The sequence below is a fragment of the Acomys russatus genome, chromosome 19 (genome assembly GCF_903995435.1).
Source record: "Acomys russatus chromosome 19, mAcoRus1.1, whole genome shotgun sequence".
In the NCBI taxonomy this organism is placed as follows: Eukaryota; Metazoa; Chordata; class Mammalia; order Rodentia; family Muridae; genus Acomys; species Acomys russatus.
In genome coordinates, this window is record NC_067155.1 from 19,108,082 (window position 1) to 19,122,609 (window position 14,528).

The 14,528-nt window shown below is 51.4% G+C and overlaps 1 protein-coding gene across 1 annotated transcript; it reads right to left on the reverse strand.

The window, feature by feature from the left end:
- Nucleotides 1-8,356: 8,356 nt before the first annotated feature.
- On the reverse strand, nucleotides 8,357-13,091 carry Znf569 (zinc finger protein 569). Its single transcript, XM_051162791.1, is given in 4 exon segments — nucleotides 8,357-9,481; nucleotides 9,483-10,168; nucleotides 12,515-12,610; nucleotides 13,043-13,091. Coding segments are annotated over 4 exon segments (1,941 nt in total). The 5' UTR covers nucleotides 13,077-13,091.
- Nucleotides 13,092-14,528: the final 1,437 nt, after the last annotated feature.

A 14,528-nucleotide genomic window follows, 5' to 3' on the forward strand; every position in this document is an offset into this window, starting at 1 on the left:
ACACAGGATCACGCACACACACACAGGATCATGCACACACACACAGGATCACGCACACACACACAGGATCATGCACACACACACACACACACACACACACGACCATGCACACACACACACACACACACACACACACGACCATGCACACACACACACAGGATCATGCACACACACACACAGGACCATGCACACACACACACACACACACACGACCATGCACACACACACACAGGATCATGCACACACACACAGGACCATGCACACACACACACACACACACACAGGACCATGCACACACACACACACACACACGACCATGCACACACACACACAGGATCATGCACACACACACACACACACACACACACACACACACAGGATCACGCACACATGCGCACACACACACACACACACAGGATCATGCACACACACACACACACACACGACCATGCACACACACACACACACACACACAGGATCACGCACACACACAGGATCACGCACACACACAGGATCATGCACACACACGCACAGGATCACGCACACACACAGAGGATCATGCACACACACACACACACAGAGGATCATGCACACACACACACACACAGGATCATGCACACACACACACACACACACAGGATCATGCACACACACACACACACACAGGATCATGCACACACACACACACACACAGGATCACGCACACACACACACACACACACGACCATGCACACACACACAGGATCACGCACACACACGACCATGCACACACACACAGGATCATGCACACACACACACGACCATGCACACACACACACACACACACACACACGACCATGCACACACACACACACACACACACACACACACACACACACGACCATGCACACACGCGCGCATCCGGACTGACCGCAGAATGCGTCCACAGGGCAGGGCAACCCACGCGGGACCCCCAGGTGTGCGCACCCCGCCGCACCCCGCCCCCGGCTCCCACACTAACCCCGACCCCGCCAGCCCGGAACACCACCGCGTCCTCTTCAGAACTCCGCACTCCGCAAGGAAGCCCTTGGCCCCTGAGCTGGGCGCCCGCAGCCATCCTCACTGCTGGACTCAAACCCGGCAACCGCCATGCACCACAAATCCGGAACCCGACCTAGCGATTCAGGCCTGAAGCCAATCGGGGCCGGAAACCGGCTCCCGGAAGTTGCCTGGTTGCGGTGCATTCTGGGAAATGTAGTCCGAGCTCTGTGTAGTCTTTTTAACAAAAGGCCAGACAGCTATCAATTTAGAGGCCCTAGGTTAAACTCCATTACTTCCGTCAACACGGACCACCCCACGCACAACGTTAACATCTGTTGACGCGAGCTTCAGGAATTTCAGGACACGCTGTGATGGCCGATACTGAGACCTACATTATTGCTCTTCCTAGGCTAAGCAAAGGTTGATCTTGCCATCTTTGGACCTGCACGGGTGGGATGGTTTCTGGGAAATGTAGTCCGCTGCCTGGGAAGCCAGGGAAACCGGCCTAAGGCTATACACCACCTGCCTGCCTAGGACGAAAGATGAAAAGGGTTAAGTTTTAGCTGGTGCCTGGTGGTCCAAACTGCGGTGTCCTGGGGTTATAAGCAGTTGTGAGCCACCATGAGGGTTGGGATTCAAACCCTGTCCTCCGCAAGAGCAGCAAGTGTCCTTGCCTGCCGAGCCATCTCCCCACCCCCTTCAATTACACTTAAACCCTGTGTTTTAAGCACCTGGTCGCGGCTGTTGGTATTATTTGGTATATTGATGCTACTTTGTTTGTTTGCTTGTTTTCTTGCCTCGTCTTGAATAGAAAAACAGTGGCGGCCAAGAGAGTCACTTCAATTAAAACTTAAGAGCGGGGCTTATGGCGGAACCGAGGCGGCGTTTGGGGGGCGGGGGCCGCGGCCCCTCAGTGAGCAGAGGCAGGAGGATCGCTGTGAGTTCGAGGCCAGCCTGGTCTACAAAGCGAGCCTAGGACAGCCAGGGCTACACAGAGAGACCCTGTCTCGGGAAAAAAAAAAAAAAAAAAAAAACTATCAGTAGGACCTATTAATTGCCCCAGGACGAGAGCCACTTGTTAAATTACCAGTATGTCTAGTAATGTTTATTATCAGGGCTATAATTATCGTTATAACAGTATCCTCTAACCCGCTAGCGAGCTACAGACACTTGTTATATTTTAAAATAGCCTTAGTTAACCTGGGGCAGGGCAGATATTAATCCTCTAAACTACCTCCCATACCTGCCCCAATCCTATGCCGTCTGCTTCTAATAATTTCTATCAAGCTCCCTCCCATCCATAATCCTATACACTTGCTAATGTTCTTCATCTGGGCCAAATCCTCCATCCACACCGGCCACGTGCTTCTCCTCCATCTAACCTATGGCAGCCTTCCTCTCCTTTCCTGTCCTCTGGTCTCCCTCCCCCCCCCTCCAATTTTTAAAAAAGAATATTGCAACAAGCCCAATGCTAAGGAAGTTTTGCATTTTCCGTTATGTTATATAAACTTTTTTTGGGGGGGCAGGTAATCCCAGCCGTGTTATAGGGGATTGTCCACAGCAGCAGTCTATTGGCCTCTGAGAACGGCGTGGCCTTTGCCAGCTGCAGTTAGTTTAGTTCTGAGGATTCTGAGGACTCTGGGGTGGGGGAAGGGGGAAGCACTCTAAGAAAGAAGAAAACTGCTGGTGCTCCCCCACCGCCGCCCCCACTTACCCCCCCCCCCCCCCGCTGCTCCTGGTTGCTGCTGATGGACGCAGTGTGACAAAAAGACATCAGAGACGTCCTGAAATGAAGAGTTCACTTGTCCCCAGGACCAACTGGACCCTAAACAGTAGAAAGAAGCTAAAGGGAACCACACCCCCCTCCCCACTTACCTTCTTTCTCTCCCTCTTGGTGTTGGGGTGTTGGAAAAGATTGGGGTGGAGAAGGGAGATAGAAATATAAGAAAGTAAGATAAAAATAGATTTTTAAAAATATGCTAACAGAGCCGGGCGGTGGTGGCGCACGCCTTTAATCCCAGCACTCGGGAGGCAGAGGCAGGTGGATCGCTGTGAGTTCGAGGCCAGCCTGGTCTACAGAGTGAGTCCAGGACAGCCAAGGCTACACAGAGAGAGACCTTGTCTGGAAAAAAAAAAGCCAACAGCCCAACCCAGTGGCTCACGTCTTTAGTCCCAGCATCAGGGAAGAGTGGACACAGAAGAGACTCTAGGAAACAAAGGACAGCCTGGGCTAATAGAGAAGTGAGGAATTATGGCCACACAGCAGGGGGAGGGGCAGGCGCGTGGTAAATCACGGGGCGGACATAAGTGTCAGTAAGAGGGCGTCTTACCAAGGACTCCGCTGATGTCAGGCTGACCGCGGGGGGAGCCTGATCAAAGTCTCCTCCAGGGCGCTCTTGCCAGTGGGGATTTTCAGACTTAAGGCTTCCACCACCGCCTGGACTACATTTCGAGGCTTTGTACTTCTCGACCATAAGAACCTTTTTTGGGCCGGGCGGTGGTGGCGCACGCCTTTAGTCCCAGCACTCGGGATGCAGAGGCAGGTGGATCGCTGTGAGTTCAAGGCCAGCCTGATCTACAGAGAGAATCCAGGATAGCCAAGGCTACACAGGAAAACCCTGTCTCGAAAAAAAAGAAAAGAAAAGAAATGAACCTTTTTTGGGGGGCACGCGTAGGGGGAGGTTTCGAGACAGGGTCTGTCTGTGTAGCCTTGGCTGTCCTGGACTCCCTCTGTAGATCAGGCTGGCCTCGAACTCACAGCGATCCGCCTGCCTCTGCCTCCCGAGTGCTGGGGTTACAGGAGTGAGCCACCACTCTCAGCAAGAACCTTCTTTTTTCTTTTTTTTTAAAGAGTCATTTATTTATTATGTATTATACAGTGTTTCGCCTGCATGTTAGAAGAGGGCGCCAGATCTCACTGTAGATAGCTGTGAGCCACCGTGTGGTTGGTGGGAATCGAACCCAGAGCCTTTAGAAGAGCAGCCGGTGCTCTTAACCTCTGAGCCGTCTCTCGAGCCCGAGAACCTCTTTTTAAGGAGTGGGCAGGGCGGTCCTGCTGGGTTTGGGAAGAACTTGGTTCGCCTGTTTGGGGATAACGAGGCGTGTGCGTGCTGCAGCCTGTGCGGGCGCGCGGAGGGCGCGAGGGCCGGGGGAACTGTCCACCCCGGGTCCGGGTGACCGTGACGGCAGCAAGGGTTGCTTGGTTGGTGGTTACGGTTGCGCCCTTTGCGTGTTTGAGTGGAGTCTGTGTGACCGTTTGTGTCGTGATTTTTTTTTTTTTTTTTTTAACCTGTTCGAGGTCCCTTGAGAGCGCGTTCCCTGGGCTTGATTTTGCGCATTTGCCAGACCTGGGGGGCTGACCCCGCCCCTCAGCGTCTCCCCGTGAGCTCTGCTGCTGCTGGCTGTGCCTGGGGCCTGGTGTGCGCGGAGGTTTGTCTGTGGGGTGGGTTGTAATTTTTGTTGGAGCGGCTGTTGTGTCCCCGCGGTGGAGAGGGACATCTCTGACTCAGGAGACTTGTGCCACCTCCTGATTCTGCCCTGAGCTACAGCCACCCTGCTTTTTGTCTGGCTTTCTTGTTGCGTGCGATGTGGGCCATGGGTGTCAAAGGGACCCCTGAAATGGGCAGGTGGGCAGCACCCACAAGTGTTTGGTGTGTTCCCGACTCGTTTTGTACTCATCCGCGTGGCTGGGGAGCCTCTGCTCGGCCCTTCTCACACCTTCCCGGGCCGACCTTCTGCGCCTGGCGCTATCCCAGAATCCTTTGTGCCTGTCAGCTACAAACGACCTCAATTCTAGCACTTTCCTATAGGTCACAGGTTCTTTAATTGGCAGGTGATGCACACGTACGCTACACAAGACATTCTCTCCACAACGTGGTATCTCTTTCTCTGCCTCTCTGTCTGTCTCTCTCTCTCCCGCTCTCTCTCCCCACAAACAAACAAAAACCCAACAAGTAAAAAATATACATCAACAAAACAGAAAACATGGAGCCAATTTGTGTGGACCAGCTACTCCTGGGCATGGAGGCTGCCTGGAGTGTGGTTGATTTACCCACTGACAGCACACACACACACACACACACACACATCCTCTCAGAGTCTCTACTGGGATGTTTTCAGCTGGCAACATCCAAGCTCCCCCACGAAGTGGTTCGACTTCTAAGTGAAAGAACGTAACTCCTCTCCCACAAGTCTGTTCCCCATCCCACACCTGGGATCAACACAAAAACATGATTCCCTCTCCTACACGGCTTTGATGTTAGTAATTCTGAACAATAGTAAAGCAAGGGATGCTTTGCGGTCAGGGAACAGGGGCAACGGCAGCCGGACCAGTGCTCGCTGACGAGCCTCTTGCTAACGCTGGTGACCAAGGTGATGGTTAATTTCTTGTACCCATTTTTTTGCCCTCAGCACCCTGATATGATTTAACAAAACTTTGCTAGTGAGGTGGTGTGTATTTGGAGGATTTAATGTAGAAATGGAGAATTATGGTTCTCTTGAAAAAATTTTTTTTTAATATTTATCTATTATACATACACTGTTGTATCTGCGTGTGCACCTGCAGGCCAGAAGAGGGCGCCAGATCTCACTATAGATGGCTGTGAGCCACCATGTGGTTGCTGGGAATTGAACTCAGGACCTCTGGAGGAGCAGTCGGTATCCTTAACCTCTGAGCCATCACTCCAGCCCAAGGTTTTTTTTTTGTATGAGACAACTTTTAAAGATAAATAATAAAATGACTGATCCTTCCTTTGTAAACTGTAAATTGCAGCCTGGCGGTAAGAGAAACTGGCTGAAAAATCCTTATGCTTTGTTGACCTATAACAAGTTGCTTAGGCATAAATGTATGTGGGTTCTTGGGAATAATTTGTTTTTCACCTGTAATATGCAAAATGTTTAATCATGTAAGGTACCGGGGAACATGCTGGGGTTTTGTTTTGTTTTACATAGACTCATTTTAATCATTCACTTAAAGAAAAATAAGATGTAACCACACTGTAATTTTTATACTGCTTGAAAGACGTTGCTGGGTAATGTAAGCTGTGGGAGAAAGAATAAAATTCTTGGAGCTTGATCTACCGTGTGTGTGTGTGTGTGTGTGTGTGTGTGTGTGTGTGTGTGTGTCCCTCACCCTTTTTGCTGGCCCCAGAGAATTAAGGCTTTTTAAAAAATTAAGAGCAATTTATTATGTTCTTATTTTTAAAATTGAGAGATGCATATCTTCAAATTATATGTCTTCAAATTACGAATCCTGTATTTTTTGTTATAATTTATTCACATTACAGCCGGTTATTATCCCCTCACTCGTATCTCCCGATCTCATCCTCTTCCCTCCCCTAGGCCTCTGGCAGGAGAGAGTTAAGCTTTGCTCCCTCAGGGAAGTGTGCTAGTGATTCATTGCTTAGGACCTGACCTGCCCCTGAGGCTGGCCTTCACAGTACCAGGACTGTGACATAAGGAAACCGTGGCTCTCCCCTCTGAAGGCGTGCCCCGGGTGACCGTGGCTCTCCCTCTGAAGGCGTACCCCGGGTGACCGTGGCTCTCCCCTCCGAAGGCGTGCCCCAGGGTGACCGTGGCTCTCCCCTCCGAAGGCATGCCCCGGGTGACCTACCTCCTACAGCCTCCGCCTTCCAGAAGCTTCCAGCACCAGCTAGGGATCCATGGATGAGCCAACCTTTGAAGAGGTCATGGCCAAATCACCTCTCAACACTCTTGTTTTGGGGACCAAGTTCTCAGCAAATGAGTCTTTGAGGAAACATCCCAGATACGACATAACAGAGTGAACAAAACATCTTTAAATTAGGCTTGTTTAAGAGGATTAAACATAAAATAGCATAAGTGCTATTTTTATTTTAAGATTGATCCTATTTAAACCCACGCTTCTAACCCTAAGCCTGACTTACTTGAGCGAAAGTAGGCAACTCAAGACAAGAGCCTTAAAAGCCTCAGGCCTGATTTTGACGACCAGACTCAGTTGCGCTGCCATATTTCCTCTCGTTCTTTTATTAAAAAGCATCACAGGTCAATGTAACGACTCCCATAAAACCCTTCTACAGCCTCAAAGGCAACTGCTGCGTGAATGGAACCAGGAACAATTTCCAATACTGTTCTTTAAACTGTTTTATTACGTTACAAATTTTATACCATGTTTGTGTATTTTGGTTTTTCCCTCTCAAAATATTGTGATCTGTACATATAACTACATGTGAATTTTATACATTTTAAATACAGTATACTGCCCTGCCGTAGAAATAAACATATCAATCCATCTCTGTGTTGATGGTAAAGTTACAATTTAAAGCTAAACCAATGATGGTTCTGGGAACACATTGAGAGATGTCTCTTTGCACAGATACATGGGCGCTTTGGAGTCAGAGGCAGAAGAGGAAAACAGCCTGCCTCGTGTCTGTGGGTTGCCGTTTATTTAATGCTCTGACTCTCAAGTAACAGATCCTACTTTATTCCATCGTAGTTTCAGAACTTTACTTTTCCCATGTGGATTATTTTTATATGTGTGTGTGGACATGCACGGCATGGTGTGCCCTTGGAGGTCGGAGGACAACTGTGGGAGGCAGCTCTCTCTTTCCACCATGTGATTCCGGGGAGCAAAGGCAAGTGTCAGGCTTGGCAGCGAGCGCCCTACCCGCCGGGCGTCTCCGCGGCCTGACAGGCCCTCTCCCTGTCTTGTTGAGAAGCCACATAGCTGAGTCACATGATTCGCACACACGGAGTAGGCTGGACACACCCCAGCGAGTTCGGCGGCGACACCCATACACAAAGTGCCAACTCTTAAATGCCCATGTTAATCTCAACTTATTTCCAACAGTTTGTTTATTCACTCAAAAGAATGTACATGAGAAAAACCTTAAATAACGCAATGATATCTAGTGCTGCACATCCTCCCTGCTTGTCTGTTTTTTGTTTGTTATTTGTTGTCCTTGGCCTCCTGTTTTGCTCTGAAATGGGTTCAGGAACTTCTTTACCACTGACGTGTGCCTTTTCAGTGGTGGTGGGCAAAGGCAGGAAACTGGAACGGGACTTGTATTTCCCAATTTTCAAACTTCTTTTTCGGGCGTTCTTTTGTAGCCATCAGCAAGCTTTGTGCCTTTATAGGTATGTTACGGCTCTCATTGGCACACTGTCATGGAGGCCTGCACCTTACAGTCTCATGTTGCCCATAAAACTGTTCCTGCTTTTCCAATCCTTATTATTACGTCAGCAAGGGGCCCAGGCACCGACACACAGCGCTGCCTCCTCTCGGGTCTGACTGCTGTCGGCGCCTGGGCGAGAGATGGCCACCAAGCCCGCGGGCCCCACGGCCGGTGCGCACGGGCTCCTAGTGCGTGTGGATGCGCTGGTGCCTGACGAGGTGCGACTTCTGGCTGAAGGCCTTGCCGCACTCGACGCAGCCGTACGGCTTCTCCCCCGTGTGCTTCCTCATGTGCAGCGTGAGGGACGAGATCTGCGAGAAGGCCTTGCCGCACTCGCTGCAGTCGAAGGGCCGCTCGCCCGTGTGGCCGCGGATGTGGATGGTGAGGGACGAGCTCTGCGAGAAGGCCTTGCCGCACTTGTTGCACTCGTACGGCTTCTCGCCCGTGTGGCCGCGCATGTGCACGATGAGCGACGTCCTCTGCGAGAAGGCCTTGCCGCACTCGCTGCACGCGTAGGGCTTCTCGCCCGTGTGGCTGCGCATGTGCAGGTTCAGCAGCGAGCACTGCGAGAAGGCCTTGCCGCACCTGTCGCACTCGTAGGGCCGCTCGCCCGTGTGGCTGCGCAGGTGCAGGGTGAGCGAGGCGATCTGCGAGAAGGCCTTGCCGCACTCGTTGCAGTCGTAGGGCTTCTCGCCCGTGTGGACCTTCTGGTGCGTGATGAAGTTCTGCTTCTGGCTGAAGGCTTTCCCGCACTCGCCGCACTCGAACGGCTTCTCCCCGGAGTGGATCTTCTCGTGCGCCAGGAGGTTGGACTTCTGGCTGAAGGCCTTGCCGCACTCCTTGCACACGTAGGGCTTCTCCCCGGTGTGGATTCGCTGGTGCCTCACCAGATTGGACATCTGGATGAAGGCTTTCCCGCACTCGTTACACCCGAAAGGCTTCTCCCGCGTGTGAATTTTCTGGTGGGTGACGAAGTTCTTCTTATGGCTGAAGGACTTCCTACACTCCTTGCACTCGTAGGGCTTCTCGCCCGTGTGGCTCCGGATGTGCACGGTGAGGGCTGAGCTCTGGGAGAAGGCCTTGCCACACTCGCTGCACACGTACGGCCTCTCGCCCGTGTGGACGCGCACGTGTATGATCAGCATGGAAAACTGTGCAAAGGCTTTCCCACAGTCGTCACACTTGTAGGGCTTCTCGCCCGTGTGGCTCCGCATGTGAAGGGCGAGGGACGCCACGCGCGGGAAGGCTTTGCCGCACTCGTTGCACGCGTACGGCCTCTCGCCCGTGTGAACTTTGTGGTGCGCCACGAGGGCTCTGTTTCTGGCTGAAGGACTTTGCACACTCGCTGCACGCGTAAGGCTTCTCGCCAGTGTGGGTTTTCTCGTGATCGATGAGGTTTGACTTCTGGCTGAAGGACTTCCCGCACTCCAGGCAGACAAACGGCTTCTCCCCGGTGTGGACTCTTTGATGCCGGATGAGGTTGGACATTTTAATGAAGGTTTTCCCACACACGTCACACTCGTAGCACAGGTCCCCGCTGTGCAGCTTATGGTGGTTAATGAGCTTCTCCTTGAGGCTGAAGCCCTTCCCGCACTGGCGGCACTCGTACAGCTTCCCCCCGGTGTGGACTCTCAGGTGTCTGATGAGGTCCAGGGTTTGACTAAAGCCTATCCCACAGTGGTTGCACTTGAAGGGGGTCACCACAAAATGGGGCGAGCTGTTGCTAGCTGGTTCCGTAGTGTCATCATATTCCGAATGTTCCTGTGTCGTGGCGGAGCTCACAGGGTTCTGATGATCGAAGTTGCGCTCTGAACGCTTTCCCGGAGCGCCGGGCCCAGAGAGAGCGGGCCGGGAAGGGACGGAGTCTGAGTCTGGAGGAAACGTATTTGTCAGTTCCTTAGGGCAGTCCCAGGCCCCGTGAGTCACCGCTTCCCTGACAGCTTGCCTCAGCACTCGGTCCTGGGCATCCTGGCACTCCTCAGTTCCACAGACGTCTCCTGAGGCAGAGAGCAAATAAATATTACTAGTGATTTCTTTTCCAACACTGACATACTAATTGAAAAAAAAAATGGTCCCACGATTAAACAAATTTCAAATGCATCTCTCCTGTTTTAGTTTTATCTCAAAAATATGTTCACTTTATGTATATGGGTATTTGTCCACATGCATTTAAGTGCAGCCTGTGCCTGTGGATGCCTGAAGAGGGCATCGGATCCTGGGAGCTGGAGTTAAGACAGTTGTGAGCTGCCATGTGGATGCTGGGGATCTGGCCCAGGTCCTCCACAAGAGCAGCTAGTGCTCCCAACTGCTGAGCCAGTGCTCCACCCACATGTATCTCTTAGCTCCTCAATTTTCCAGGGAAGGAAATTCCAGGGAAGAAAATAATGAGTAGGAACAGGCATTAAGAAATTTAATTATCTTTGTTTTATGCAAAAGAAAGTAATATTAATTATAATAACTTTCATATATATAAATACACACACACATATATAACTTTAGGAAATGTAACAAAAGAAGAAAATTACACTTATAAAACAAAAATATAAAAATATAAGGAAAAATTAGTTAAGAAATATCCAAACAGTAAAAATGAACACGCAATGGGTAAGCACTGTAGACTCTGCCTGTAATTTCATCCCTTGGCGGGTGGAGGCGGAAGGTTCGGGAATCCCAGGTCAGCCTCAGCTGTAGAGCAAGTTCAGGGCTGGCTAGGGCTATGAGACCCTGGCTCAGCACAACACTAATAATAACCAAAAAGAAAAATCTTACGTGTTTTTCGTGTGCTGCCAAAAAGATATGACAGTCCTAACTCCCAATACCTCAGAATACGGTTGTCCTCTGGCCTACACATGCGCGCACACACACACACACACACACACACACACATACACACACACACACACACAAATGAAGACCAACACCTTGGCCTGATGAAATGGCTCAGCAGGTAAAAGCATTTTTTGCCAATTTGTCCTCTAACTTCCACATGTGCACCGAGGCACACACACCCCAACACCCCCACATGTGCACCGAGGCACACACCCCCCAACCCCCCACATGTGCACCGAGGCACACACCCCCAACCCCCCACATGTGCACCGAGGCACACACACACCCATCCCTGTGGGAAGGAGTAAGCATTGTCATAGGTGGGAGCAGTCTTGGCGGGCTTTACCCTTGGGGCACCCCATGAATACCTTGTGACAGACTGAGTGGAGCCATCCTGGGTCTAGAATTCAGGAAGCAGACCTGGGAACCCCACTTGGACTATTGTCTTTCTAATGGACCCTCACTGGGAGAAGGAGCCAGTCCTTCCCACGTGACTGAAGGAGTTGGGGAAGAGAGAATAACAAAGTCGGCTGCAGGGAGAGCGTGCAGGGGCAGCGGACAAGCTGGATCAGCACGCCGGCCAGAGAGACACCTAAGGATCCGTCCCGTGGAACGGCTACCGGAAGGTTCACTCTTTCGTCCCTTTAACCTTTTTCCTTCTTTTATAAGCTATTTGGGTTACATAATAAAGTTTAATTGCTAAAAAACAGAGTCAACACATCCCCCCACATGTGCACCGAGGCACACACACCCCAACCCCCCACATGTGCACCGAGGGACCCCCCCAACCCCCCACATGTGCACCAAGGGACACACACACCCTAACACCCCCACGTGTGCACCGAGGCACACACACCCCAACCCCCCACATGTGCACCGAGGCACACACACCCCCAACCCCCACATTTGCACCGAGGCACACACATCCCCAGCCCCCAACATGTGCACCGAGGCACACGCCCCCCAACCCCCCACATGTGCACCGAGGCACACCCCCCCAACCCCCCACATGTGCACCGAGGCACACACGCATACACCCCCAAACCCCCCACATGTGCACCGAGGCACACACGCATATACCCCCAAACCCCCTCACATGTGCACCGAGGCACACACGCATACACCCCCAAACCCCCCCACATGTGCACCGAGGCACACACCCCCAACCCCCCACATGTGCACCGAGGCACACACGCATACACCCCCAAACCCCCCCACATGTGCACCGAGGCACACATGCATATACCCCCAAAACCCCCCACATGTGCACCGAGGCACACACGCATACACCCCCAACCCCCCCACATGTGCACCGAGGCACACACACCCCCAATACCCCCACAAATAAAACATGCAATTAAAAATGTTTTTAAAAAGAAGTGACACCTTAGTTTCAATGAGTCCCCCCTTAATTGTTACATGCCTACATGCTTTACAACTGTGACTTGCAGAAACATCTCAGCTCCCTCATGGTCGGGGGCCCCCCTGCACCTGGCTGGTCTCCGCCCACTGACCTGGACCGTGTCCCTTTAACACGTCTTTCTCCGCTACACACGGCTCTTCCTCTTGCTCCAACTTGAAAATGACATCAGGCTTGGTGAGTGGGGAGCCTGTGGGAGGGAGAGCGCGCTGATGTGGGCAGAGCCGTAACAGGACACCCCCGGGAGCCTGAGCAGGAGCTGCGAGGGCCACGAGCCCTAACCGCGGGGAATGCTGCACCCTCAAACACCACCACAGAGTCTGTTTGGGAAGCTGCAGCACGGACGGGAACATTAACTCCCGGCGAGGCCCAGAGCTCTGTGCGCTGTTTAACAGCCCCGCGCCGCCACTGCCGGCTGGCTTACCCACGGTGACGAGGCTGTGGCCGCCGCCGGCTTACCCACGGTGCGGAGGCTGTGGCCGCCGGCTTACCCACGGTGACGAGGCTGTGGCCGCCGCCGGCTTACCCACGGTGCGGAGGCTGTAGCCGCCGGCTTACCCACGGTGACGAGGCTGTGGCCACCGGCTTACCCACGGTGCGGAGGCTGTGGCCGCCGGCTTACCCACGGAGATGAGGTGGCTGTAGTTCTCCAGCATCACGTTCCGGTAGAGGTCCCTCTGAAGAGGGCCCAGCTGCCTCCATTCCTCAGGGGTGAAGTCGATGGCCACATCTTTGAATGTCACCGTTCCCTGGAACAACACACTGACACTCAACCCGCAGTTCTCCATTTTAACCATGTAGGAAAAATGCAACAAACCTTGTTTAGAGAAAATTCGGAAGAAGGGTTATAAAAAGCACTGCCTGTTTTCTAAGCAACACCAACATCGTATTGGCAACACTGTCACTTTATGTCGCTAGCTAGGAAACAGCCAGTGGCATGCATATGCAGTAGACTTTTGTATTACATTACACCCGATGAGCAAGGCATGCTCACAGCGCGCTGGGCAGGGTCCGCCTGCCTATGCCATGGGGAGTTCAGCTTCCGCAGGGAACTTCAAATCACATCGGTAGCCACCGTGCCGGGGATGCTGCTGTCCCAAACCTTCCTTAAGTGAGATCAGCACGCCTGTCCAGACTCTAAACACACACACACACACACACACACACACACACACACACACAGTAACAGCCTACTATCCTTTCACAGTGAAGACCAGGAAGAGACATTGCTAACACATAAACACCCACTCTGAAACAAGGACAGCTTTAAATAAACTCAGCCAACCATCCAGTTCCACAAGTGCAAGTCTCAACACAATACATGGCATGAAAACCCAACATAACCTAAATCCTCTAAAAATTATTACTCTATAGGAGTGGAATCCAGAGAAAGTGAAGTGGATGGAATCACCTTAAAAATAACTGCTGAGGAAAAAAAAAAATAACTGCTGAGAAAAGTAAGTCCAAAGAACTTAAAGAATATAAAACTCCTGAAAAAAGAAAATCCCAAGAGAACACAAACAACTGAATACAATAAGAACGGAGATGAGACACGAAAGAGGAATTCAGTAAGAGGAAAGAAATACTGAAGAAAAACCAAACCAAAATACTGGAAATGAAAAGCGTATCAGTTGCACAGCATGGTGACGCACACCCGTCATCCCAGCACGCGGGGAGGCAGAGGCAGGCGGATCTCGTAGCTGGAGACCAACTTGATCTACGAAATCCAGGACAGCCAAGGCTACACAGAGAAACCCTGTGTCAAAAAAAAAAAAAAAAAAAAAAAAAATCCTTAAGCGGGCTCCTAACCCAGTGGTAGAGTGCTCATCCATGGGGCCTTGGGTTCAATCACGATTAAAAGACAAACCAATAACAACACTCAAAAAACAAAACAAAACAAAAACAAAAAACACTCAAGAAGGTTATGGGGTGCCTGGGCACTCTTAGACACAGTGCCATCTTAGACAATCACTTTAGAAAACTGTTTTTGCATAACAATGCACAGCCTAGCTTTGTAAAAAAATTTCCTATTTTTCATGTTTATAATCCCTTAAGATAAAACCAATTAAGTGCTGGTCAACAATATGTATGAATAAAAGCTAATTCAC